This window comes from Nicotiana sylvestris, chromosome 1 (assembly GCF_000393655.2).
Source record: "Nicotiana sylvestris chromosome 1, ASM39365v2, whole genome shotgun sequence".
In the NCBI taxonomy this organism is placed as follows: domain Eukaryota; kingdom Viridiplantae; phylum Streptophyta; class Magnoliopsida; order Solanales; family Solanaceae; genus Nicotiana; species Nicotiana sylvestris.
This window is the reverse complement of record NC_091057.1, coordinates 126436492-126463933: the sequence shown is the minus strand read 5'-3', so window position 1 is coordinate 126463933 and position 27442 is coordinate 126436492. Positions and strand designations below refer to the sequence as shown.

The window sequence follows — 27442 nt, the reverse complement described above, 5'->3', positions numbered from 1 at the left end:
TATTCTATTACGATTAACACCCACTATGGTCAACGATTATCATGGAAATTTTTCAATATTTGTTGCCTGTGATGAAGGGTTAACCAGCTTGTAAAGAGTTATAAAAGTAATTTGTTGACTTTTTTGGCCATATAATTAAAGACCAAGTAAACTCGACGTGGTCGTGATTTTTATCCTTCCAATATTTTTTATAGGTAAAAAATTTGAAGTTGGAGGTCAGTCATTGTGTTTAAATGACGTGAACAAAATAAAATAAAGATTTCACGTAGAAGATAGTTGTGTGGGAGGAAGTAAAAGTCTGTATTTTTAAAACTTAGTCAGTGAGTTGGCTAAATGAAATAAACAACCCCTTATTGATGAATACTAGTAGTAAATGCAACAGATAGCTGTCTTTTGAGAGATATTGTGGTCGTGGGGAGCAGAACTTGAAAAGGGATTTGAGGTTGAAATTCTCTTCTAGCTTTTGTAGAGGAGTGTTTTTCTTGAACTTTGTCACATGGTAGTTTCTCTGGCAATGAGAATTCAGCTTTGTTTTCTGGTTGTTTGGATACATATTCTGGCAATAACAGCATGGACAAATCCTGATGATTGTAAGTTAGTTGTGTTCTTCTATCAAATGTTTCTTAATTAGTTTATAGAAATACTCGATTATCTCTGTGTTCTGGTGTTCAAAATCTTAACTTTCCTTCAGAATTTGTCCCTTTAGGTGATTTAGAATTCTGATTTTAGAGAAATCTTTGAATAAAATGGTCTATTACTTAATTTGTTCAGTATCAGAGAGGTGGAATAGGATCAAGAATATGATTAAATTCTGCTCTCTTGGTTCCAGGTGTAGGGCTATAACGTCTATGCTGGAACTGGAAATGGGTTGGTTTGCTTTGGTTTTGGCTAATCCCTTGGGAAACACTAAAAGCAAAATAATTAGCAGTCTAATATACAGTGTTTTGCTTCCATTTTTTCTAAATAGGCACTTGAATGGATTTTGTTATTTTCTTTTTTCCCCTTAAGAAACTGTTATTGTTTCAGACTTTCTGTTAAGCTGGAATATTGGGGATAGAAGAGTTTTTTTATAGGCTTAAGTTGATAGTTTTAGAAGGTTTCATAATATGGTATAACTGGTGTGAACTTTGCATCCTTCCTATTTTTCTTCTCGGATAGGTCATTATGAATTTGAGCATTTTTTGTTGTATTTTGATCCAGTTCTTGATTCAGCGTCAAGACCTATTTAAAAGTTTCTAGTGGAGAAGAACTGATTTAATATTGTATTCAGTTGCTGCACTACAGTCTCTCAAGGATTCATGGCAGAATGTTCCACCCAATTGGGCTGGAGCAGATCCCTGTGGGAGTCAATGGGAAGGAATTGGATGCAGAAATTCACGAGTGATTTCTATGTAAGAATTCAACGCGCCTCCCATTATCAACTACATCAAATTTTCATACTTGTATGGTTGATGTCATCTTTCTCAATTTTTCAGAACATTATCAAGTATGAGTTTGAGCGGTCAGCTATCTGGAGACATTCAAGGATTATCTGAATTGCAGACTTTGTAGGTCTTCTTTCACATTTCCTGTTTCTCCTGCACTTCCTTTACTTTCGGATGAGTTGTGAAGCTTATATTCTAAGTATTGACTGCATTTTATAGGGATCTATCATACAACAAGGAGTTGACAGGATCTCTTCCTCAGTCTATTGGAAAATTGACAAAGCTATCAAATTTGTAAATGAATCTGAATAATTGTCCCATTCATTTACCCTCTAATCTCATGATTATATGCTGATTTTTTTCTTAATTTCATGACAGGATCCTTGTTGGTTGTGGGTTTTCTGGACCAATACCAGATTCCATTGGATCTCTCACCCAGCTGGTTTTTCTGTAAGTACTCTACACTTTTCACTTTGAACGGGGGACCAGTACGCGACATATTTTACCAGGATGCAAAGAAGTTTACTCATTTATTTGGTTTAAGTTGTTTGCACTGTACAGAATATGATGGATCAGGGAATTGATGTTTATATCAGCTTAAACTATGATTCTTTTAGCATTATAAAGATACATATTACATAATCATTTTCTGTTTTCGTTTCAATCAATGAAATGATAAGCATCTTGAATGAATATTTTTGACGAATACTCATATTTTGGTCCATCTCTTGGACAAGCAATGCACTTCTAAACTGAAAAAACAGTTCACGAAGAGTTTGTCAGTACTGCTATATATTCTTGTGTTTATACGTCATCAAATCCAAATAATTGTGTTTTTAGCATATCTATCTGTATATGAAACTTCTGAGTTCTTTCAATTCCTTCTTCTTGTAAACGCTCTAAAACAGCCCCATTTTGTATTATGCAGATCTTTAAACTCTAACAACTTTATTGGACGAATACCTGCTACCATTGGCTATCTTTCAAAGCTTTATTGGCTGGATTTAGCTGACAATAAGCTTACTGGAACACTTCCAGTCTCTAGTGGGAGCTCACCTGGTCTTGATATGCTTCTTCATACTAAACACTTGTACGCATCTCCTTTATTTGTTATTGTCTTTTATCTCTCAACTGTATTTTCTAAGATTATTTACATCACTTCACAGTCATTTTGGGAAGAATCAGCTATCCGGTGAAATTCCAGCTCGACTTTTCCATTCTAATCTCACTCTGATTCATCTGTAAGTAATTATTGTAAAAATAGTTTGAATGCATACTACATTGGTAAATATTTGAGAGACTCACTAGTATTTAGCTTACCTTTTGATAGTCTTGTTAGTGCATGCTCTTGCTTCTGAGAGTAATCATGTGAGAGAGGCTTGGTAATCATATCTTTATGGTATTTATATGTTTCTCTGGATGACATAGCACAGACCAATGTATTTAAAATGACTAGGTGAACCTAGGCAAAATGGTCCTGGCCATTGCCCAAGTTATAGAGTGATTGCCCGACGAGTCTTTCTAGGATGTTTGAAAAAAAAGAGTTAAAGAAAAGTAAAATATAAAGGGTCCTGACAAGTCCCTTTTTGTGCTTATCATGTACATCTACATTTTGTTCTGTTAAGTTTCTCCATATGATAAGTTACCCCCATAACTATAAGCAAATAATATTCCTTCTGACCGTGCTTTCTTGTTTCCTCATGCGCGTATATTCTAACTTCTAGGCTAGTGGAGAACAACCAGCTTACTGGAAATATACCGGATACATTAGGACTTGTCCAGACTATGGAAGTGCTGTAAGTATTGCTATCTTGGGCTTTCCTTTTATAATCTTGTAATGTTTCTAGTACTGTCTATACAAAGTGAGTTTTTGTGAACTAAGCTACTGTGCTTGCAACAGTCGTCTTGACAGGAATTCGTTAAGCGGATCTGTGCCACAAAACCTCAACAATCTCACACATGTCAATGAACTGTAAGTAAAAAATGAAACAATTTTCTGAACCTACCTTATGTCCTTATGATTTCCTAATGTAGCATGCTTTGACCATGTATCACAGCCACATATCAAACAATAATTTGGATGGTCTTTTGCCGAATCTCACTGGCATGAATGTCCTCAATTACTTGTAAGTTGCTTATCCTAATTTTTGTGCCTTGATCCCTTTGAGATGATAATTGGTTATTGCTCAAAATCGTACTATAAATATTTCTCCCAATTTATTTGTTACTTTTTCGGAAAAAAGGAAATTTGTTAATCTCACTATCATGATGTGGGACTTCTTTTTGCAGGGACATGAGCAATAATTCGTTTAATGCATCAGATTTTCCATCATGGATTCCAGACCTGCAATCTTTGACAACAGTGTATGTTCTCTCTCTCTCTCTCTCTCTCTCTCTCTCTCTCTCTCTCTCTCTCTCTCTCTCTCTCTCTCTCTCTCTCTCTCTCTCTCTCTCTCTCTCTCTCTCTCAATCTCAATGTGTATGTGTGTGTATGCATTTCCATGAGCAGGTGCATGTGTGTACTGTGCTAGTATATGCCTGCATCCATTTGAATATGGACAGTTTTTATTTTTCTCATTTACGGTTTCAATTCCCAGAAGTTCTTTTTAACCTAATAAATGACCTTGTATTGACAGGGCAATGGAAAACACAGGACTCCAAGGATTAGTTCCAGCTAAATTATTCAGCCTTTTCCAGTTGCAGACTGTGTAAGTGTCCCTAACACTTTGTGTCTGTTGTATTTCATGGAACTTGGTTTTATAAACGATAGAGATTGAGTATGCTGAGATTTGATGACAATGCACTCATTTCTTATTGACAGCAATATGAGGAAAAACAGACTTAATGGCACACTTGAAATTGACTCCGCGTATAGTGACCAGTTGCAACTCATTGATATGCAGAGCAATCTTATTGATTCATTTACTCAAAGACCAGGATATCCCTTTCAGATCTTGTTAGCTCTCTTCCTTGTTTTTTTAAACGTCTAAGCCTATTCGGCCATATGATTATGTTCTACGCCAAACTTGACTGTATCATGTTTATTACCTTATTTTGTTACTGTTTTCCTTTGCAGACTTGCAGGTAATCCTGTCTGCAATGAAGGAACAACACAAACTTACTGTGTCCAAGCTCAACAAGCTGATTCATATTCTACTCCACCAGAAAATTGCTTGCCAACTGAGTGCAGCTCTGATCAAATTTCTAGTCCTACCTGTAAATGTGCTTTTCCATATACAGGCAACCTAGTCTTCAGAGCTCCTTCCTTTTCCAACTTAGGAAACAAAACTACTTATGAGACTCTCCAAAAATCTTTGATGCTTACATTCCAAAACCGTCAACTGCCTGTCGACTCAGTTTCCCTCAGCAACCCTACAAAAAATTTGGATGACTACCTTGTAATACACCTGCAAGTTTTTCCTTCTAGCCAAGATTTTTTCAATCGAACTGGAGTTTCTGGAATAGGTTTTGTGCTTAGTAATCAGACTTTCAAGCCCCCGTCGACATTTGGACCTTTCTTCTTCATTGGTGAAGGCTATAAATACTTCGATGGTAATAGAACTTTTCGAGATCTATTATTCCTTCTCCTTTTTTTTTTGGCTCATTTCTCTTCTCCTGCTTATATATGCTATCTAATCTAGAATAGTAGAAATTTGGTGGGTGAAAAACCAAGAAGTAATTGGTATTGATGATTAAGTTTTCACAAACTTGGTTTGACAGAAGAATTTACTCTTCCTTATAGGACTTTGAACATGAAGAGCAATTACTATAGGTCCGCTGTTTTGATTATTATATCAGTTTTATTTTAAGTATTCAACTTAAGAAGTACAAGATTCTGAAAAATGTATCGATCCTCTTGATGGCAAAAATATAGTTAGCATACATGTGATGGATCAATTTCCATTCTTTGTTCCTATGTTTCTGTTAAGAGTTTGTGTAAACTCTAATGAACTTATCAATAACTTATTTTTTTAAAGACAGATTTTTCTAATCGGTGGTCAAAAAACTTAATTCGTTAAATGACTGCTAGGAATTTGAATTATTTGTTGGAACATTATGAAACTTGCATCTTATGGAAGTTGAACTTGATAGTTATAAGTCTGAGTCTCTGAGTATTCTTTTCTCCAGGTGCATCCAGTGGATCACACAAATCATCTAGTACAGGCATTATCATTGGAGCAGCAGTTGGTGGTTCTGTCCTTGTAATTTTAGCACTAATCGTTGGTATTTATGCTTTCCGACAAAAGAAAAGAGCTGAAGATGCTGATAGGAGGAATGATCCTTTTGGTAAGATTTGGAACTAACTATTTCTCCGTTTACCTATTGCTTCATCTTACGGTGGTTGTTGCTATCCTTCTCTTTAATGCAGCATCCTGGGACTCAAATAAACATAGTGGTGCTGTTCCACAGTTGACAGGAGCAAGATTCTTTTCATTTGAGGAGCTCAAAAAAATGACAAACAATTTTTCAGAAACTAATGATATTGGATCTGGTGGTTATGGCAAGGTTAGCTTTCATTGACTAGGTGCACCCTCCCCCAACCCCCATCCCCAACCAACACCACCGTAAAAAGAATACTGAATGATATTTCTTAAGGCATAGTCTACCATTTCAGTAAGAAGGTGTTGGCAACAATTTAAACTGAATTAAGTTATAAGTGTGGAAGTTACATCCTGCAGGTTTACAGAGGAACTCTTCCAAATGGACACCTGGTTGCAGTTAAAAGAGCTCTACAAGGGTCTATGCAGGGTGCACTTGAGTTCAAAACTGAGATAGAACTTCTCTCAAGGGTTCATCACAAGAATGTCGTTGGCCTTGTTGGCTTTTGTTTCGATCAAGCTGAACAGATGCTGGTGTATGAGTATATTCCTAATGGCACCTTAAAAGATGGTCTTTCAGGTATATCTTGGTCCCTACCATTCTCTTTCACCATTATTATGAGAAGACTATAGAGAGGTACTTGCTGAATTAGCTATCCTACATTCTCGGAAGTCCAAGAATTTATTTATGATTAGTTGTTGCAAAGTAGTCATTAAAAAAGAAAACCAATTTCTTAAATAGGAGTGGAAGTACTGAACCATTTTCACTGAGATATGGAACATGTAATTTGGGCATGAAACTCCGTAAAATCTCCAACCACTTTGCTTCCTGTTAAGTTCTATTTAGAGAACATTAGACTATGTTTAGGTAAAATCAGAAACATGTTCATCGACTAGCACCTTAGACTTTTCCTTCTTATTGATTCTTTGAAACTAGCTTCTTCTAACTTTACCAAAGGGAAATGTGCCTCTGGAGAATGTGATGAAATTTATACTTGTAGGCAAGACTGGGATCAGGTTAGATTGGATGAGGAGACTGAAGATAGCCCTCGGAGCAGCCCGAGGTTTGCAGTATCTTCACGACCTTGTCAACCCTCCTATCATACACAGAGACATCAAGTCCAACAACATCTTGCTGGATGAACGCCTAAACGCAAAAGTTGCTGATTTTGGTCTGTCCAAGCTTCTAGGTGACTCTGAAAGGGGTCACATAACCACTCAGGTCAAAGGAACAATGGTAAGTAAATATTCTCCTCATGCCTGCCCAAACTTGTTTGATTTTAGAATATTCTATGCTTATATCCTAGCATTTTCTGACGTCCACAAGTTCATAAATTGTATTGTCTGGATAATTTCTAGTCCACTAGGAACCATTACAAACACTATTTCATTTTATAACAAGAACCCTCAAGCTCCTCCTTTCTCGTTGGCCAGCCACCTCTCTCCACAAACAATGAGTAAATAAACACATTGGAATAGGAAAATATGAAAACAAATATTCTTTTCACAAATTCTCTTAAGTTAGCAGATTTGGAAGTAACGATCCTTGAATGTTTTGATCACCAAATTCAGGGAGATGTACCTGAATATTATATTACAGGTTGTAGAAGCTAATTATTGATGATCATATAATGATCTGTCCATGTAATAAAATTAAGTTAGATCTTGCAGAAGATTGTGCCAGTAATTACCCATAATCTATGTCCTTCTGATGGGTGCCATTCATTTGTTAGGGCTACATGGATCCTGAATATTACATGACACAACAGCTGACTGAGAAGAGTGATGTTTATAGCTTTGGAGTGGTACTGCTGGAGATTGTTACAGGAAAAATTCCTATTGAAAAAGGAAAATATATTGTCAGGGAAGTGAGGACTGCAATGGACAAGACAAAAGACATGTATAACCTTCACGAAATTTTGGATCCTGTTGTTCGCTCAGGTGCAACTCCTAAAAGCGTAGAGAAGTTTGTGGATCTAGCAATCAAGTGTGTTGAAGAAGAAGGAGTCAAGCGGCCTACAATGAGTGAAGTGGTGAAAGAGATTGAGTATATTATGGAGATCGTAGGACTGAACCCGAATGCAGAATCAGCTTCTACTTCAGAAACCTATGAAGGAGCAAACAAAGGACTTCATCCTTATACTGATGAAAGTCTGTTTGTCTATAGTGGGGCATATCCACCTTCAAAGTTAGAGCCCAAGTAAGATCAATGTCTTAACGGGTTTGCCCAAAGTTGAAACATTAGATCACACATAATATGCCATTGCCTGTAATTTGTGCACAAATTTGAGAGAATGTGGAATGATTCAACTAATCTTTTGTACATTAAGGAAAAGTGTTCTGGAGGTCCAACGACGCGATTAGAGATACTGAAATTTTTTGGAAACATTTATTTTTACCTTATGTAAAGTGTGTAAACTCTTTCTGATCTCAATTAGGATGGTCATTTGTATATGAGAATCTATACTTCCATCCTAAAAGAAGTTGTGCATTCAATATTGCAGCTTTACCTTAGTTTTTTTTATAGAGCTATTTGTGAGATATTGACATGAGATCAATTTTACATCACCATTGTCCTTTTGCAGTAATTTGTGGTGATAGAAGCAAAGATAAATACAGATAATAAAATTCCTCTTTCAATTGTTCCGATGATTCTATCATCTTGTATTTTTCTGTTGCACTACAAAAAAGCACAAAATGAGAAAAAGGGGAAACTAGTCAGTCAAGGTTGGTAACTTGTACTCGAGTCCATGAAATTAAACTTACCATCAGTTTATGAACTATCTAAAGGTTCAACAGCTAAGTACTTTAGGACATTGGTTTCTCCAACAAAGCAGAGAAATACCACTCATTCTTATCGATCCCTCGATCGAGCTTCATGCCGGCTTTCCACCTCAGTTTCTTGAATCCAACGCGCTCCAGCATAGGAACATAAGTTGCATTCAACTGTGTTCCCAGGCAGAAGAAGTGATCCAACCAGAACAGTCCTCCTGGTCTCAGAACTCTGTATATGTCATACATAATTAACTCAAGCATGGTATCCGGTATCCAGTTGCTCAAAATATGCATAGAGTGCACGATATCCAGAGTATTCTGGAAAAAGGGAAGCCTTTGGGAGACACCAACGTGCATCGATATCAAGCCCCTAGATGCAATGAAGCTGTTGAATGGACCATCCAAATTCATGGAAGTGGTGATAATGGTTACATTCCTTTCCTTCATCCTAGCAGCAAACGTGCCCACGCCTCCTCCTATATCAAGTCCAATGCGGATTGTGCCCTGACTTCTTGTTGACAGAACCTGATCCATCCCAAAATCAAGACCTCCATTGTCAAACTGCCACCTTGTTTTCTCTCTAAATTGTAAGTCAAAGCAGTCTTTACAATCATAGAATCCTGGAAACTTTCTCCTTTCTATCAAACAACTGTAGTTTTTACAAGTATATGGATCCCAAATAATACTTGTATCTGGTGGTGTTGACCACAGGCTTTTGGGCAATGGAGTTGGTTCAACATAACCAGCAGGCGCTTTAGGATGGCAGCGCCTTATTGGAAGTGGCTCACAGCCCTTGAGCATTAGCCTTTGCGCGAAAACATCATCAACAGGACACTCCTTTCCAACATTATATGTCATGTACTGTGCTAAATCTTCTTTATACATCAGACAACCTCCTCCAACAGAGGGATAAACCTCATCTGTCCTTGATCTTGGCGAGAGCCCGAGTGGAAGCTTGTGGGGGCCTAAACCAAGCTTAGCTTCATTTGACAAATCATCAAGAAGATCATTGAAGTTTGGCAAAGTGGAATCTGTACTTCTGTTTATGGACTGGTTAAGGAGGTTAAGTTGAGCTAGAAGTTCAGTAACAAGTTGGTTAGTAGACTTTAGCTGCTGATGCAAAACTTTTATCTGGGATCGACTCGTTTCAAGTTCTTTCTTAGTGGCACTGAGCTCTTGTAAGAGAGAAGTAGAACCAAATGCAGGGAAAGGAGAATCATTAATAGTGTTCTTTAAAATAGGATGCAAGTTGAGAGAAGGACCAGTGAAGATGTAAATAGTAAGAAGATTGGTTAGGATAATGAGGAATAGTAATTTGAGCTTGTACTTGGTTTGACCATTGATACTCTTATGTGTTTGTTTTTTAGGTAAATGGTCATCTTCTGCACTTCCCATTTTCTCTCTATATATAAATAAAATTTGTGTTTTGTGGGGGAATGAAGTGAAGGGAATGGAATGGAAGGAGAAAAAGATGAAGAATTTGATCAGTACTTAAAACGAGGAATGCTTCAATGTTTTTGGGATGCTCTTGTAGTACAAGAAAGTTTTTGTTTTTGTTTATTTCTGCTATTATTTTATTGAAGACTAAAGCTCAGATTTCACTTTGAGATCTGTGCAACTAAAGGACTTTGTTCATTGTAATACGCCGTTTTATACGTTCGAGAATGACTTTTGTATTGCTATTTAAATTAGTCGGTTCCCTGGAATAAAAGATAGCTATTGAAAACAAACATATGATATGGGACACATTATATGATATGGGACACATTGGAGGTCACTTTTACTTGTCATGTATACTAAAAATATATGTTTACTTTTATTTGACACTTTACCATATCAAGAGAAGACAATAATTTTTTTCTGTTTTATCATAATATTTATTACTCATTTTAAATCATTTTCTTAAATCTAATAAAATATGTATCAATTATTATGGGTATCATAGTAAATTATACACTTTATTTATTTTTTCTATTTGTTAATTATTTAACATGGTATGTAGGTAACTTACTGGAGTCTTGTCTTTGTTTTTTATTAGGGATTTAACATGGTTGTTCTCTGTGTAGAAATTAATTCATACATAATAAAATTCTTTGTTTATTCCAAAAATAATAGAATTTCTTAAAATATTGTATAATTATGTTCTTTCCCCTAAACAAAAAAAACTAGTCTAGTAGGTGGGAGAGTCCATTTAGCTATAAATCCCCCCACCCCCACTCCGAGTCGTGATCCTAAACATTGATCAACCTGCTGCTCTGATACCAATATTATAGACCAATTAGGAGAGTCCAACTCAAAAACTAATTTATTAGATGGGGAGGTCATTTGGCCTATAAACCTATTAGTATTTTTTTTCAATCTACAATAACACATAACTGATAATATTATTTATTTTTGGTTACTGATAAATGCTTATTAAATATATGTAATTGCTTTTTTAAGGAACATGTTTGTGTATTCAATATTTTTTAATCATTAGTATATAAAACTCAAACTCAACCAGAACACAATTATTTGGTTTAAATTAACTAGCAATTTATCTTGATTGTAAAATAGAAACCATCCTTTTAATAAATTTTATTTAGTATTTTATTAATAAAAAATAAATACCAAATTTTTAATTCCTTAAATTACCCAATCTCCGAGGTGGCTAGTGCATTTAATAATATTTATCCACATAATTGATCCCAACTTGTTTGAGACCGCCACGTAGTTATTATTAATATTATTAATATAAATTAAACTATAAATAACTTAACTGTATGTTTTTGTTTGTAACCTCACTAATAAAAGTTTTCATTAATGCTTTAATGATTTGAGGAAAAAAGGTGTTGCACTTTTGACTTTTGAAATATTTTAATGTGTTGGCAGGCTTTGGCTCCCTAAACAGTTGCAATCAACTCACTTGGTAACATTGTCCAGTTTTTTGTATTCTATAGTAACTTTAAATATCTTCCCACTAGTTGGAAAGTTACAGGAACCATTTCTCTAAGTTCAATAAGTTACTCTAAGACCTTCTTTTTAATTAAAATAGTCTCGTTTGATTTTTTTCTCTTTAATCTTTCTGATGACTAGTAAGGAAAAACATTACTAAAATGTGGAGTAATTTTTTTGTGAATCTATCATCACGTAATTTTTTTGTGTGTGTGGTAATTAAATACTTTTATTTACCAAAAACAATTATGTACATACAAAAACAAAAACAAAAACAAAAGTTGGACAGGACTGAACTTGTACAGAATAATAAACTTTAATATTAAACTTTACCAACTGCTGAAGTAAAGTTTGGGTTCTACTGTACATTATTATTTTAATTTACTGGAAGAGAGACTGGTTTCATGACTAAAAATTGTGATATTCGCACAGTGAAAAATGTTACTGATACACAAATAGAAAGGGCAATTCGGTACACAAAGGTATTATGCGTTCACACAAAGTTCGGAGAATGAGAGAAGAGGGTTGTATCCTATGGGGTATGATAGAGAAAATCTACCTTAATGCAAGTATTAATAGTTGTTTCGACGACTCGAACTCGTAGCTGTAGGCCCCACAGAGACAACTTTTTCGTTGTTCCAAAGTTCCCCTTCAATGTTACACAAATTGAAAAAGAGCAAAAAGAAAAAGAAAAAGAAAGTAAAAAAAAAAAAGAAGAAATATGTTGATATATTTTTCTCAATAGTTTCCTTCCAGACTAGCAGTAGCATACCTTCGGATGACATAGTGGCAGAATAGTTCGGGATCCCCCTGAACTTGAAAATTTGATAGTCCTGAACCCCTCTTTTAGGCACTTGGGAGGGAAGAAAAATAAAAAAAATTAGCTTTCAAGTGGGATATTTTTTAAATATTAATTGCCACATAATCAACTATATTATTTATTTGTTTCAACAATATTCTCGTTGTTTCTTCTTGATAACAGCCAAAATACAAGAACAAGAAGTGGTACTTGAAAAGCAAATAAAGAAAGGGAAGCAAGACATAAATATTGATGAGATATTAATAATAACTAGAATTAAATTCTAACCACCTCTAATATAATCGACAAAAGCACCTACACTAATAGAATCCTCAAAAGGAAGACAAATCTATTGCAAATTCTAGTGCTAGTTCAAAGGAAACCACAAGTCTACCTTCAAGCTCACAAAACACATAGCAATATTCAACCTAGTCTAAGGAACGAAAGATGACCTAATATTTTTTATTTATACTATGGTCTACATAATGACTAACAAGATTTTTAGGTACTTGGGTTCTCCTGTGATGACCCGATAGGTCATCTAGAGTTTTAGAACCTAATTCTATATTTCAAAGCCTCCAATAGCTTCTTTAAGCCTTCCTTGATTTGCGTGCACAATCCGAATATTTTTTCGAAAAGCTTTTTATGTTGAAAATTGATAAAATATGAAATTTTGCTTCAAAAATCTATTTGAGTTACTTCGGTCACTATTTTAAGCAAACGAACCCGGATCCGTATTTTGACGATCCCGGTGGGTCTCTATCGTGATTTGGGACCTGGGTGTAAACCCGGAATCGAATTCGAAGGTTCCTAGCTCGAGTTACTGATTTTTGTCGAAAATTAAAAGTTTAAAGGTTTATTGATTTTTAAGAATTGACTGATATTTGATTTTGTAGATACCGGGTCCATATTTTAGTTTCGGAGCCCGGTATAGGTCAATTACTATAATTATAACTTGTCTGTCAAATTTGGTGAGAAACGAAATTAGTTTGACGTGATTCGGACGTCTGGTTATTAAAATAAAAGTTTAAAAGTTTTCTTGAAAATTTCATTTGATTTGGTGTCTGATTCGTAGTTCTAGGCATTATTTTGGTGTTTTGATCACGCAAACGAGTTTGTATGAGGTTTTTGGACTTGTGTGTATAATTGGTTGGAGCCCCGAAGGCTCGGGTGAATTTCGGATAGGCTACGGATATTTTGAAACTTGGGAAATCTAATTTTTGTGCTTCAGCTGGTTTCTGGTGTTCCTTCTTCGCATTAGCGAAGGTACTCTTGCGAACGCGAAGAGTGAATTGGGCTGGAAGGGAGTTTCTTCTTCACGAACGCGAAAGAACGGAGAGCAATGGGGGCATTACCCTTCGCGAGCACGGCCAGCCTCTCGCGAACGCGTAGGCATGGGACCTGAGGGAGGGGAATCTGATCAATACTCTTCGTGAACGCGGAATAAGGCTGGTGGGTATAAGCCTTCGTGAACGCGAAGGGTATCTCGCGAACACATAGGCTATTTGAGCCGCTGCTTCGCGATTGCGGTAGTCCCTTCGCGAACGCGAAGAAGGCCTGACGCCCAATGATTAAAACATACCAATTACGGAATTTTGCTCATTCTTTCAAAATTTCGAAACTAGAAAACCATAAAGGCGACTTTTCCAAGAGTTTTTCTTCCTAATTTGTTGATAAATGATTCTAGCCTACTTTCTTTCAATTACCCATTATACTTCATAAGATTTCCACCTAAAATCTAGGATTTCATAGTAAAAATTGAGGGTTTGGGTAGAATTAGGAATTTTTGTAAAATTGGAATTTAGACCTCAAATTGAGGTTGGATTACAAAACAAATTACATAACCGAGCTCGGGGGTGAATGGGTAATCGATTTTGATTTGAATTTCGCGTTTTGACTAAGCGGGTCCAGGATCGATTTTTGACTTTTTGGGGGAAGTTTGGAAATTCTAAATTTATGCATTGTAATTGATTCCTTTAGCAATATTTGATATTATTGAGTCAATTGTGGCTAGATACGAGTGGTATGGAGGCGTATTCTTGGGGAAAAGCCCCGGTAGAGCTCTGAATTGACTGCAGAGTGAAGTAAGTGTTGAGTCTAACCTTGACTTGAGGGAACTAGGAACCCTCAGACTATATGTTATGTGAATTTCATTTGTTGTGGCGTATATGCAAGGTGACGAGTGCTTATACGCCGCCGAATTACCTGTTTTCCCTAATTTTTTTCCTCTTTTCCTTAATTATTTCCTTCGTTGTCTTAAATGTTATATGCTCTAAATGCTTTCCATGCTTATTTGCTACCTGTTAATCAATATTTTCTTCTGTTAATAATGTTAGATCCTTTCATATTTTCATGATTCACTGCTACTTGCTTTAGCTGACTTACTTGCACCTTCTAATTGTCTTTTACCGGACTTGACTTGTTGTGTAGTATTACCTATATGATTTCCCATGTTGTACAAGGTTTCCTTTTACCTATTGCTTCATCTTACGGTGGTTGTTGCTATCCTTCTCTTTAATGCAGCATCCTGGGACTCAAATAAACATAGTGGTGCTGTTCCACAGTTGACAGGAGCAAGATTCTTCTCATTTGAGGAGCTCAAAAAAAATGACAAACAATTTTTCAGAAACTAATGATATTGGATCTGGTGGTTATGGCAAGGTTAGCTTTCATTGACTAGGTGCACCCTCTCCCAACCCCCATCCCCAACCAACACCACCGTAAAAAGAATACTGAATGATATTTCTTAAGGCATAGTCTACCATTTCAGTAAGAAGGTGTTGGCAACAATTTAAACTGAATTAAGTTATAAGTGTGGAAGTTACATCCTGCAGGTTTACAGAGGAACTCTTCCAAATGGACACCTGGTTGCAGTTAAAAGAGCTCTACAAGGGTCTATGCAGGGTGCACTTGAGTTCAAAACTGAGATAGAACTTCTCTCAAGGGTTCATCACAAGAATGTCGTTGGCCTTGTTGGCTTCTGTTTTGATCAAGCTGAACAGATGCTGGTGTATGAGTATATTCCTAGTGGCACCTTAAAAGATGGTCTTTCAGGTATATTTTGGTCCCTACCATTCTCTTTCACCATTATTATGAGAAGACTATAGAGAGGTACTTGCTGAATTAGCTATCCTACATTCTCGGAAGTCCAAGAATTTATTTATGATTAGTTGTTGCAAAGTAGTCATTAAAAAAGAAACCAATTTCTTAAATAGGAGTGGAAGTACTGAACCATTTTCACTGAGATATGGAACATGTAATTTGGGCATGAAACTCCGTAAAATCTCCAACCACTTTGCTTCCTGTTAAGTTCTATTTAGAGAACATTAGACTATGTTTAGGTAAAATCAGAAACATGTTCATCGACTAGCACCTTAGACTTTTCCTTCTTATTGATTCTTTGAAACTAGCTTCTTCTAACTTTACCAAAGGGAAATGTGCCTCTGGAAAATGTGATGAAATTTATACTTGTAGGCAAGACTGGGATCAGGTTAGATTGGATGAGGAGACTGAAGATAGCCCTCGGAGCAGCCCGAGGTTTGCAGTATCTTCACGACCTTGTCAACCCTCCTATCATACACAGAGACATCAAGTCCAACAACATCTTGCTGGATGAACGCCTAAACGCAAAAGTTGCTGATTTTGGTCTGTCCAAGCTTCTGTTGTGATTCTCGGATCAATATGAAGATTATTTGGGAGGAAAAACAACTCTTTTTCACAAGAATAGAATTATAGAGAATTTACACCAAGAATTTCTCTCTACAAAAACCTCACCAAACTCTCTTTTTGTTCTCACAATCTCTTCCTGGATTGTATTTCAATCTCTCTGGATTGATCTTTCTGTGTAAAACATAAGGCTCTATTTATAGCCTTAAGGAAGGTGGTTGGTGGTTGAATTCTTCATTCAACAATGGAGGCTTCAACAATGGTGGCTTCTAGAATGGGTTGGTGGCTTCAACAATGGTGGACTTCTAGAATTGGTAGTTGGCAGCAGCTGAACTTATCAATTCTCCCCCTTCAGCTGCATTCCAACGCAGCTACTATTTGAAAGTTATTCCAACTATGTCTCTGCACAGCTCTAACTTTTCTTGAGTGACCACCTTTGTTAACATGTCTGCTGGATTCTCCTTCGTATGGATCTTCACTAGTTTCAACAGTTGTTGATTCATCACCTCGCGTATCCAGTGATAGCGAATGTCGATGTGCTTTGTCCGAGAATGATACATTGAGTTTTTGCTTAAATCAATTGCACTTTGACTATCACAATGTATCTTATACTCTGTTTGATTTATCCCTAGTTCTTGGAGAAACCGCTTTAGCCACAACATTTCTTTTCCAGCTTCCGCTACAGCAATATACTCTGCTTCAGTTGTGGATAGTGCAACACACTTCTGCAATCTTGACTGCCATGACACAGCTCCCCCTGCAAAAGTATAAACATATCCTGAGGTTGATTTTCTTCCATCAGGATCTCCGGCCATATCTGAATCTGTATAGCCTTCCAAGACTGGATCAGCTCCCCCAAAGCACAGACTTGATTTTGAAGTACCTTTAAGATACCTGAAAATCCACTTAACTGCCTCCCAATGTTTCTTTCCAGGGTTAGAAAGAAAACGACTTACCACACCTACCGCATGTGCGATATCTGGCCTCGTGCAAACCATGGCATACATCAGGCTTCCAACTGCTGAAGAATATGGAATTGTAGACATCTCCTCAATCTCTTTCTTGGATGAGGGGCACAAACTCTTGCTCAACTTGAAGTGATTTGCCAAAGGGACACCTACCGGTTTGGCATTACTCATATTGAACCGTTTGATCACCCGTTCAATGTAATTTTCTTGAGATAGCCATAACTTCTTGTTTCTCCTATCTCGAGTTATCTGCAATCCCAAAATATGTTGAGCTGGACCTAAGTCTTTCATTTCAAAGGACTTAGAGAGTTCTTTCTTCAACTGTCTAATTTTTGTTGCATCTTGTCCGACGATCAACATGTCGTCTACATAAAGTAGAAGTACAACAAAATTGCCATCCGAAAATCTCTGAATGTAAACACACTGATCTGCAGCAGTCCTTTTATATCCTTGACTTACCATAAATGAGTCAAACCTTTTGTACCACTGCCTCGGTGCTTGCTTTAGGCCATATAAACTTTTCGTAAGCTTATAGACGAGGTTTTCTTTTCCTGAAACCTCAAAACCTTCCGGCTGCTCCATATAGATTTCTTCATTTAGATCACCATGAAGAAATGCTGTCTTGACATCCATTTGTTCAAGCTCCAAATTCAAACTGGCTACCAATCCAAGGATGATGCGGATTGAAGTCAATTTTACAACTGGTGAAAATATTTCATCAAAGTCAATTCCCTTTTTCTGTAGGAATCCTTTGACTACTAACCGGGCTTTGTGCTTCACCACCTTTCCGCTGCCATCTTTCTTCAGCTTGAATACCCATTTACTCTTCAGTACCTTCTTTCCTTGTGGAAGTTTCACAATCTCATAAGTGTTGTTTTTCTGTAAAGAGTTCATCTCTTCGGTCATTGCTTGCAGCCATTTTTCTTTATCCGTATGAGATATAGCTTCATGGAAACTCTCTGGTTCTCCATCTTCAGAAAGTAGAATATACTCGGTTTCTGGGTATCGAGTTGATGGAATCTGACCTCGTTCAGATCGACGAGGTTGTTGATTATTAGCTTCAAGATGTGTACCATCATCGTTCCCCTGTGATGGTTCTGTAGTTTCCTGAGGGGTTTGTGCCTCCCCCTGCCAAACATCCTCCTGTTCTGCTTCTGGTACTGCTTCATGCTCCCCCATGCTATTTGTGTCAAACTGCAATGGTAGTGGATCTGGACCAACTTTTTGGGCACTGGAACCTCTTTCATAAGATATTGTGGGCTTTTCAATGTCTTCAATTATCTGGTTTTCGTGGAATACAACATCCCTACTTCTGATCACCATCTTCTGTATTGGATCCCATAATCTATACCCAAATTCTTCATCTCCATAGCCTATGAAGATACATGGTATAGTTCTACCATCAAGCTTCTTCCTGAGCTCCTTGGATACATGTGCATGTGCTAAACAACCGAATACCCTTAAGTGAGAATATGAGGGATTCTTACCCGACCATATTTTCTCTGGAACCTCAAAATTCAACGGGGCTGATGGTGACCGGTTGATTAGGTAGCAAGCGGCGCGAACAGCTTCTCCCCAGAATGGCTTAGGCAGCTTTGCCATACTGATCATACTTCTGACTCTTTCCATAATTGTCCGGTTCATTCTCTCGGCTACTCCATTGTGTTGTGGGGTTCGTGGGACCGTCTTTTCATGTTGAATCCCTTGTCTCTTGTAATAGGAATCGAACTCCTTGGAAGTATACTCGCCTCCATTATCTGAGCGAAGGCATTTTAATTTCTTTCCCGTTTCACGCTCTACCATGGCATGAAATATCTTGAAATAATCAAAAGCCTGGTCCTTTGTCTTTAAGAAGTACACCCACACCTTTCGAGAAGCATCATCAATGAAAGTCAGAAAATACCTATTGCCGCCAAGTGACTTCTCCTCCATGGGACCACAAATATCAGAGTGTACCAGACTGAGTAACTCTGATTTTCTGGTTGAAGAAAATGTAAAAGAGACTCTATGTTGCTTTCCGAATAAGCAATGATTACAAGGGTCTAAAGCAGCATTCTTGTCCATTCTGATAAGCTGCTTTTTCGTTAGAATTGATATCCCCTTTTCACTCATGTGACCGAGTCTCTGGTGCCACAGGTTTTGAGACGCCTCTTTTTCCATAACATTGAGGCTGTCTGAACATACCTTCACATGAGTTTTATATAAGTTGCCACAAATATGTCCTCGAGCGAGAATCATAACCCCTTTCAGCAATTTCCATGTGCCTTTTCCGAAATAACTTTCATAGCCCTGTTTGTCAAGAGCTATACCTGATATTAGGTTTAGACGAAGTTCTGGCACATGACGGACATCCTTCAATATCATTGTACTCCCGATATTTGTTTGTATTTTGATATCACCAATTCCAACTATCTCACAGGAAGAAGTGTTCCCCATCTTCACTACTCCAAAGTCTCCTGCTTTGTATGTTGTGAAGAAATCTTTTCGGGATGTGGCATGGTATGATGCTGCAGTATCTACCACCCATTCGTTTTCTTCTTGACTTGAGACGTGAAGGCATGTCTCTTCTTGGATGGAACAAATGGCTACCTCTCCGTGGGTAGTGACTAATGCATCTCCATCCTTTTGCTTCAACTGCTCCTTCTCCTTATGCAATTTTCTGCAGTTCTTCTTTAAATGGCCCTTTATTCCACAGTGGTAGCACGCATATGATGACTTCCTACCATCCGTGGATTTTCCCCTACTCTTGCTTCTGCCTCTCCTCTTATCTTGACTTCTTTCTTGTTGTCTCCCTCTTTCTGTAATAAGGGCATGCGACTCACCATGATCGATGTCCTTTCTTCTGGCTTCTTCATTAAATAAGGCATCTTTAACCATAGACATGGTCAGATTTCCACTAGGAGCTGAATTACTGAGAGAGACTACCAGCGTCTCCCAACTATCAGGAAGAGAACTAAGAAGTAGTAGGGCTTGCATCTCATCCCCGAGCGGCATGTCAACAGACGATAATTGATTTATCAAGCTCTGAAACTCACTGGTATGCTCGGCAACTGGAGTTCCGTGCTTTAACTTCAAATTTACCAAACGCCTCATCAACAAGGCTTTGTTCCTAGCGGTTTTGGCTTGATACATCCCTTCTAACTTCACCCAGAGGGCATACGCATCTGTCTCTTGTGCAACATGATGAAAAATGCTATCGTCAATCCATTGTCGAATTTGACCGGTAGTTTTTCTGTTTAATTTCTTCCACTCTGCTTCTTTGGTGGAATCGGGGTTCCTACCCTTTGCTTCTATGGGATCAAACAAATCTTTACAACTGAGGAGATCTTTCATCCGAGGTCTCCACAATGTGTAATTTGTGGCAGTAAGCTTTATCATAACTCCAGATGATGATGACTCTTCCATTATGTCTTTAAAATGGCTTGGTCAAAATTTTGGAGCAGAATCTCACCAAACGGAACTCACCAACACGTCCGGAATGGTGAAAAATGGTAGGATTGACTCTTCTTGGGTCAAAATAGGGCCTCCAGAAAATTTTCAAAATTTACACCAAACTTTTGGGGTTACATCGAAAATATACTGAACTTGTGGGGCAGATTTATAATTTCAGTAACTTCAGGGGTTATTTCATAAATTTCTAAAATTTTTATGATGACTGGATGCTGACGTGGCGCTGACTGGATGCTGACGTGGCGATGACTGGATGCTGACGTGGCACTGACTGGATGCTGACGTGGCGATGATTGGATGCTGACATGGCTCTGACTGGATGATGATGTGGCGCTGACTGGATGCTGATGTGGCGCTGACTGGATGCTGATGTGGCGCTGACTGGACAGTTACTATTCATCATCTTCTTCCTTGGGCAGAAGAAAAAAAATTGCCATAACTTCTTCGTTTTAGCTTTGTTTGGCCTCCGGAAAATTGCGTTAAATTCGTATCGACGCAAGGAATCTAATGAAATGATCAAAACACACCGAAGATCACGTTTTCGAAAAACGTAAATCCGGGTTGAAATTTTCAGTGTTCCGATATTTCTCGATGAACACAGAATCGAAGGCTCTGATACCACTTGTTGTGATTCTCGGATCAATATGAAGATTATTTGGGAGGAAAAACAACTCTATTTCACAAGAATTGAATTATAGAAAATTTACACCAAGAATTTCTCTCTACAAAAAACCTCACCAAACTCTCTTTTTGTTCTCACAATCTCTTCCTGGATTGTATTTCAATCTCTCTGGATTGATCTTTCTGTGTGAAACATAAGGCTCTATTTATAGCCTAAAAGAAGGTGGTTGGTGGTTGAATTCTTCATTCAACAATGGAGGCTTCAACAATGGTGGCTTCTAGAATGGGTTGGTGGCTTCAACAATGGTGGGCTTCTAAAATTGGTAGTTGGCAGCAGCTGAACTTATCAGCTTCTAGGTGACTCTGAAAGGGGTCACATAACCACTCAGGTCAAAGGAACAATGGTAAGTAAATATTCTCCTCATGCCTGCCCAAACTTGTTTGATTTTAGAATATTCTATGCTTATATCCTAGCATTTTCTGACGTCCACAAGTTCATAAATTGTATTGTCTGGATAATTTCTAGTCCACTAGGAACCATTACAAACACTATTTCATTTTATAACAAGAACCCTCAAGCTCCTCCTTTCTCGTTGGCCAGCCACCTCTCTCCACAAACAATGAGTAAATAAACACATTGGAATAGGAAAATATGAAAACAAATATTCTTTTCACAAATTCTCTTAAGTTAGCAGATTTGGAAGTAACGATCCTTGAATGTTTTGATCACCAAATTCAGGGAGATGTACCTGAATATTATATTACAGGTTGTAGAAGCTAATTATTGATGATCATATAATGATCTGTCCATGTAATAAAATTAAGTTAGATCTTGCAGAAGATTGTGCCAGTAATTACCCATAATCTATGTCCTTCTGATGGGTGCCATTCATTTGTTAGGGCTACATGGATCCTGAATATTACATGACACAACAGCTGACTGAGAAGAGTGATGTTTATAGCTTTGGAGTGGTACTGCTGGAGATTGTTACAGGAAAAATTCCTATTGAAAAAGGAAAATATATTGTCAGGGAAGTGAGGACTGCAATGGACAAGACAAAAGACATGTATAACCTTCACGAAATTTTGGATCCTGTTGTTCGCTCAGGTGCAACTCCTAAAAGCGTAGAGAAGTTTGTGGATCTAGCAATCAAGTGTGTTGAAGAAGAAGGAGTCAAGCGGCCTACAATGAGTGAAGTGGTGAAAGAGATTGAGTATATTATGGAGATCGTAGGACTGAACCCGAATGCAGAATCAGCTTCTACTTCAGAAACCTATGAAGGAGCAAACAAAGGACTTCATCCTTATACTGATGAAAGTCTGTTTGTCTATAGTGGGGCATATCCACCTTCAAAGTTAGAGCCCAAGTAAGATCAATGTCTTAACGGGTTTGCCCAAAGTTGAAACATTAGATCACACATAATATGCCATTGCCTGTAATTTGTGCACAAATTTGAGAGAATGTGGAATGATTCAACTAATCTTTTGTACATTAAGGAAAAGTGTTCTGGAGGTCCAACGACGCGATTAGAGATACTGAAATTTTTTGGAAACATTTATTTTTACCTTATGTAAAGTGTGTAAACTCTTTCTGATCTCAATTAGGATGGTCATTTGTATATGAGAATCTATACTTCCATCCTAAAAGAAGTTGTGCATTCAATATTGCAGCTTTACCTTAGTTTTTTTTATAGAGCTATTTGTGAGATATTGACATGAGATCAATTTTACATCACCATTGTCCTTTTGCAGTAATTTGTGGTGATAGAAGCAAGATGAATTGATAAATACAGATAATAAAATTCTTTCAATTGTTCCGATGATTCTATCATCTTGTATTTTTCTGTTGCACTACAAAAAAGCACAAAATGAGAAAAAGGGGAAACTAGTCAGTCAAGGTTGGTAACTTGTACTCGAGTCCATGAAATTAAACTTACCATCAGTTTATGAACTATCTAAAGGTTCAACAGCTAAGTACTTTAGGACATTGGTTTCTCCAACAAAGCAGAGAAATACCACTCATTCTTATCGATCCCTCGATCGAGCTTCATGCCGGCTTTCCACCTCAGTTTCTTGAATCCAACGCGCTCCAGCATAGGAACATAAGTTGCATTCAACTGTGTTCCCAGGCAGAAGAAGTGATCCAACCAGAACAGTCCTCCTGGTCTCAGAACTCTGTATATGTCATACATAATTAACTCAAGCATGGTATCCGGTATCCAGTTGCTCAAAATATGCATAGAGTGCACGATATCCAGAGTATTCTGGAAAAAGGGAAGCCTTTGGGAGACACCAACGTGCATCGATATCAAGCCCCTAGATGCAATGAAGCTGTTGAATGGACCATCCAAATTCATGGAAGTGGTGATAATGGTTACATTCCTTTCCTTCATCCTAGCAGCAAACGTGCCCACGCCTCCTCCTATATCAAGTCCAATGCGGATTGTGCCCTGACTTCTTGTTGACAGAACCTGATCCATCCCAAAATCAAGACCTCCATTGTCAAACTGCCACCTTGTTTTCTCTCTAAATTGTAAGTCAAAGCAGTCTTTACAATCATAGAATCCTGGAAACTTTCTCCTTTCTATCAAACAACTGTAGTTTTTACAAGTATATGGATCCCAAATAATACTTGTATCTGGTGGTGTTGACCACAGGCTTTTGGGCAATGGAGTTGGTTCAACATAACCAGCAGGCGCTTTAGGATGGCAGCGCCTTATTGGAAGTGGCTCACAGCCCTTGAGCATTAGCCTTTGCGCGAAAACATCATCAACAGGACACTCCTTTCCAACATTATATGTCATGTACTGTGCTAAATCTTCTTTATACATCAGACAACCTCCTCCAACAGAGGGATAAACCTCATCTGTCCTTGATCTTGGCGAGAGCCCGAGTGGAAGCTTGTGGGGGCCTAAACCAAGCTTAGCTTCATTTGACAAATCATCAAGAAGATCATTGAAGTTTGGCAAAGTGGAATCTGTACTTCTGTTTATGGACTGGTTAAGGAGGTTAAGTTGAGCTAGAAGTTCAGTAACAAGTTGGTTAGTAGACTTTAGCTGCTGATGCAAAACTTTTATCTGGGATCGACTCGTTTCAAGTTCTTTCTTAGTGGCACTGAGCTCTTGTAAGAGAGAAGTAGAACCAAATGCAGGGAAAGGAGAATCATTAATAGTGTTCTTTAAAATAGGATGCAAGTTGAGAGAAGGACCAGTGAAGATGTAAATAGTAAGAAGATTGGTTAGGATAATGAGGAATAGTAATTTGAGCTTGTACTTGGTTTGACCATTGATACTCTTATGTGTTTGTTTTTTAGGTAAATGGTCATCTTCTGCACTTCCCATTTTCTCTCTATATATAAATAAAATTTGTGTTTTGTGGGGGAATGAAGTGAAGGGAATGGAATGGAAGGAGAAAAAGATGAAGAATTTGATCAGTACTTAAAACGAGGAATGCTTCAATGTTTTTGGGATGCTCTTGTAGTACAAGAAAGTTTTTGTTTTTGTTTATTTCTGCTATTATTTTATTGAAGACTAAAGCTCAGATTTCACTTTGAGATCTGTGCAACTAAAGGACTTTGTTCATTGTAATACGCCGTTTTATACGTTCGAGAATGACTTTTGTATTGCTATTTAAATTAGTCGGTTCCCTGGAATAAAAGATAGCTATTGAAAACAAACATATGATATGGGACACATTATATGATATGGGACACATTGGAGGTCACTTTTACTTGCCATGTATACTAAAAATATATGTTTACTTTTATTTGACACTTTACCATATCAAGAGAAGACAATAATTTTTTTCTGTTTTATCATAATATTTATTACTCATTTCAAATCATTTTCTTAAATCTAATAAAATATGTATCAATTATTATGGGTATCATAGTAAATTATACACTTTATTTATTTTTTCTATTTGTTAATTATTTAACATGGTATGTAGGTAACTTACTGGAGTCTTGTCTTTGTTTTTTATTAGGGATTTAACATGGTTGTTCCCTGTGTAGAAATTAATTCATACATAATAAAATTCTTTGTTTATTCCAAAAATAATAGAATTTCTTAAAATATTGTATAATTATGTTCTTTCCCCTAAACAAAAAAAACTAGTCTAGTAGGTGGGAGAGTCCATTTAGCTATAAATCCCCCTACCCCCACTCCGAGTCGTGATCCTAAACATTGATCAACCTGCTGCTCTGATACCAATATTATAGACCAATTAGGAGAGTCCAACTCAAAAACTAATTTATTAGATGGGGAGGCCATTTGGCCTATAAACCTATTAGTATTTTTTTTCAATCTACAATAACACATAACTGATAATATTATTTATTTTTGGTTACTGATAAATGCTTATTAAATATATGTAATTGCTTTTTTAAGGAACATGTTTGTGTATTCAATATTTTTTAATCATTAGTATATAAAACTCAAACTCAACCAGAACACAATTATTTGGTTTAAATTAACTAGCAATTTATCTTGATTGTAAAATAGAAACCATCCTTTTAATAAATTTTATTTAGTATTTTATTAATAAAAAATAAATACCAAATTTTTAATTCCTTAAATTACCCAATCTCCGAGGTGGCTAGTGCATTTAATAATATTTATCCACATAATTGATCCCAACTTGTTTGAGACCGCCACGTAGTTATTATTAATATTATTAATATAAATTAAACTATAAATAACTTAACTGTATGTTTTTGTTTGTAATCTCACTAATAAAAGTTTTCATTAATGCTTTAATGATTTGAGAAAAAAAGGTGTTGCACTTTTGACTTTTGAAATATTTTAATGTGTTGGCAGGCTTTGGCTCCCTAAACAGTTGCAATCAACTCACTTGGTAACGTTGTCCAGTTTTTTGTATTCTATAGTAACTTTAAATATCTTCCCACTAGTTGGAAAGTTACAGGAACCATTTCTCTAAGTTCAATAAGTTACTCTAAGACCTTCTTTTTAATTAAAATAGTTTCGTTTGATTTTTTTCTCTTTAATCTTTCTGATGACTGGTAAGGAAAAACATTACTAAAATGTGGAGTAATTTCTTTTGTGAATCTATCATCACGTAATTTTTTTGTGTGTGTGGTAATTAAATACTTTTATTTACCAAAAACAATTATGTACATACAAAAACAAAAACAAAAACAAAAGTTGGTCAGGACTGAACTTGTACAGAATAATAAACTTTAATATTAAACTTTACCAACTGCTGAAGTAAAGTTTGGGTTCTACTGTACATTATTATTTTAATTTACTGGAAGAGAGACTGGTTTCATGACTAAAAATTGTGATATTCGCACAGTGAAAAATGTTACTGATACACAAATAGAAAGGGCAATTCGGTACACAAAGGTATTATGCGTTCACACAAAGTTCGGAGAACGAGAGAAGAGGGTTGTATCCTATGGGGTATGATAGAAAAAATCTATCTTAATGCAAGTATTAATAGTTGTTTCGACGACTCGAACTCGTAGCTGTAGGCCCCACAGAGACAACTTTTTCGTTGTTCCAAAGTTCCCCTTCAATGTTACACAAATTGAAAAAGAGCAAAAAGAAAAAGAAAAAGAAAGTAAAAAAAGAAGAAGAAATATGTTGATATATTTTTCTCAATAGTTTCCTTCCAGACTAGCAGTAGCATACCTTCGGATGACATAGTGGCAGAATAGTTCGGGATCCCCCTGAACTTGAAAATTTGATAGTCCTGAACCCCTCTTTTAGGCACTTGGGAGGGAAGAAAAATAAAAAAAATTAGCTTTCAAGTGGGATATTTTTTAAATATTAATTGCCACATAATCAACTATATTATTTATTTGTTTCAACAATATTCTCGTTGTTTCTTCTTGATAACAGCCAAAATACAAGAACAAGAAGTGGTACTTGAAAAGCAAATAAAGAAAGGGAAGCAAGACATAAATATTGATGAGATATTAATAATAACTAGAATTAAATTCTAACCACCTCTAATATAATCGACAAAAGCACCTACACTAATAGAATCCTCAAAAGGAAGACAAATCTATTGCAAATTCTAGTGCTAGTTCAAAGGAAACCACAAGTCTACCTTCAAGCTCACAAAACACATAGCAATATTCAACCTAGTCTAAGGAACGAAAGATGACCTAATATTTTTTATTTATACTATGGTCTACATAATGACTAAAAAGATTTTTAGGTACTTAGGTTCTCCTGTGATGACCCGATAGGTCATCTAGAGTTTTAGAACCTAATTCTATATTTCAAAGCCTCCAATAGCTTCTTTAAGCCTTACTTGATTTGCGTGCACAATCCTAATATTTTTTCGAAAAGCTTTTTATGTTGAAAATTGATAAAATATGAAATTTTGCTTCAAAAATCTATTTGAGTTACTTCGGTCACTATTCTAAGCAAACGAACCCGGATCCGTATTTTGACGATCCCGGTGGGTCTCTATCGTGATTTGGGACCTGGGTGTAAACCCGGAATCAAATTCAAAGGT

The 27442-nt window shown here is 36.7% G+C and overlaps 3 protein-coding genes and 1 pseudogene across 3 annotated transcripts; 2 read left to right on the top strand and 2 right to left on the bottom strand.

The window, feature by feature from the left end:
• The first annotated feature begins 390 nt into the window (after positions 1-390).
• Positions 391-8239, top strand: LOC104233221 (leucine-rich repeat receptor protein kinase HPCA1-like). Its single transcript, XM_070167686.1, has 19 exons — positions 391-590; positions 1271-1391; positions 1476-1547; positions 1644-1718; positions 1803-1874; positions 2353-2514; positions 2591-2665; positions 3149-3220; positions 3325-3396; positions 3482-3550; positions 3714-3788; positions 4061-4132; positions 4246-4380; positions 4501-4976; positions 5553-5711; positions 5794-5930; positions 6104-6323; positions 6745-6980; positions 7477-8239. The coding sequence occupies exons 1-19, from the start codon at positions 497-499 to the stop codon at positions 7945-7947; spliced, it is 2865 nt and encodes a 954-aa protein (XP_070023787.1). The 5' UTR covers positions 391-496; the 3' UTR covers positions 7948-8239.
• Positions 8240-8456: 217 nt separating this feature from the next.
• LOC104230427 (probable methyltransferase At1g29790) lies at positions 8457-10008 on the bottom strand. Its single transcript, XM_009783239.2, has one exon. It carries the CDS (start codon positions 9911-9913, stop codon positions 8552-8554), a length of 1362 nt encoding a protein of 453 aa, XP_009781541.1. The 5' UTR covers positions 9914-10008; the 3' UTR covers positions 8457-8551.
• Positions 10009-14701: 4693 nt separating this feature from the next.
• Positions 14702-22619, top strand: LOC104230428 (leucine-rich repeat receptor protein kinase HPCA1-like; annotated as a pseudogene).
• On the bottom strand, positions 21996-24511 carry LOC138886480 (probable methyltransferase At1g29790). Its single transcript, XM_070167676.1, has one exon. The coding sequence runs from the start codon at positions 24295-24297 to the stop codon at positions 22936-22938; it is 1362 nt and encodes a 453-aa protein (XP_070023777.1). The 5' UTR covers positions 24298-24511; the 3' UTR covers positions 21996-22935.
• Positions 24512-27442: the final 2931 nt, after the last annotated feature.

Excerpts from the sequence above, each read along its gene's own strand:
- LOC104233221 (XM_070167686.1), top strand. The coding sequence starts at position 497 with ATGGTAGTTTCTCTGGCAATGAGAATTCAGCTTTGTTTTCTGGTTGTT. Across the intron at positions 591-1,270 it reads ATGGACAAATCCTGATGATT|TTGCTGCACTACAGTCTCTC; the intron begins GTAAGTTAGTTG and ends TATTGTATTCAG. Across the intron at positions 3,789-4,060 it reads CTGCAATCTTTGACAACAGT|GGCAATGGAAAACACAGGAC; the intron begins GTATGTTCTCTC and ends TTGTATTGACAG.
- LOC104230427 (XM_009783239.2), bottom strand. The coding sequence starts at position 9,913 with ATGGGAAGTGCAGAAGATGACCATTTACCTAAAAAACAAACACATAAG.
- LOC138886480 (XM_070167676.1), bottom strand. The coding sequence starts at position 24,297 with ATGGGAAGTGCAGAAGATGACCATTTACCTAAAAAACAAACACATAAG.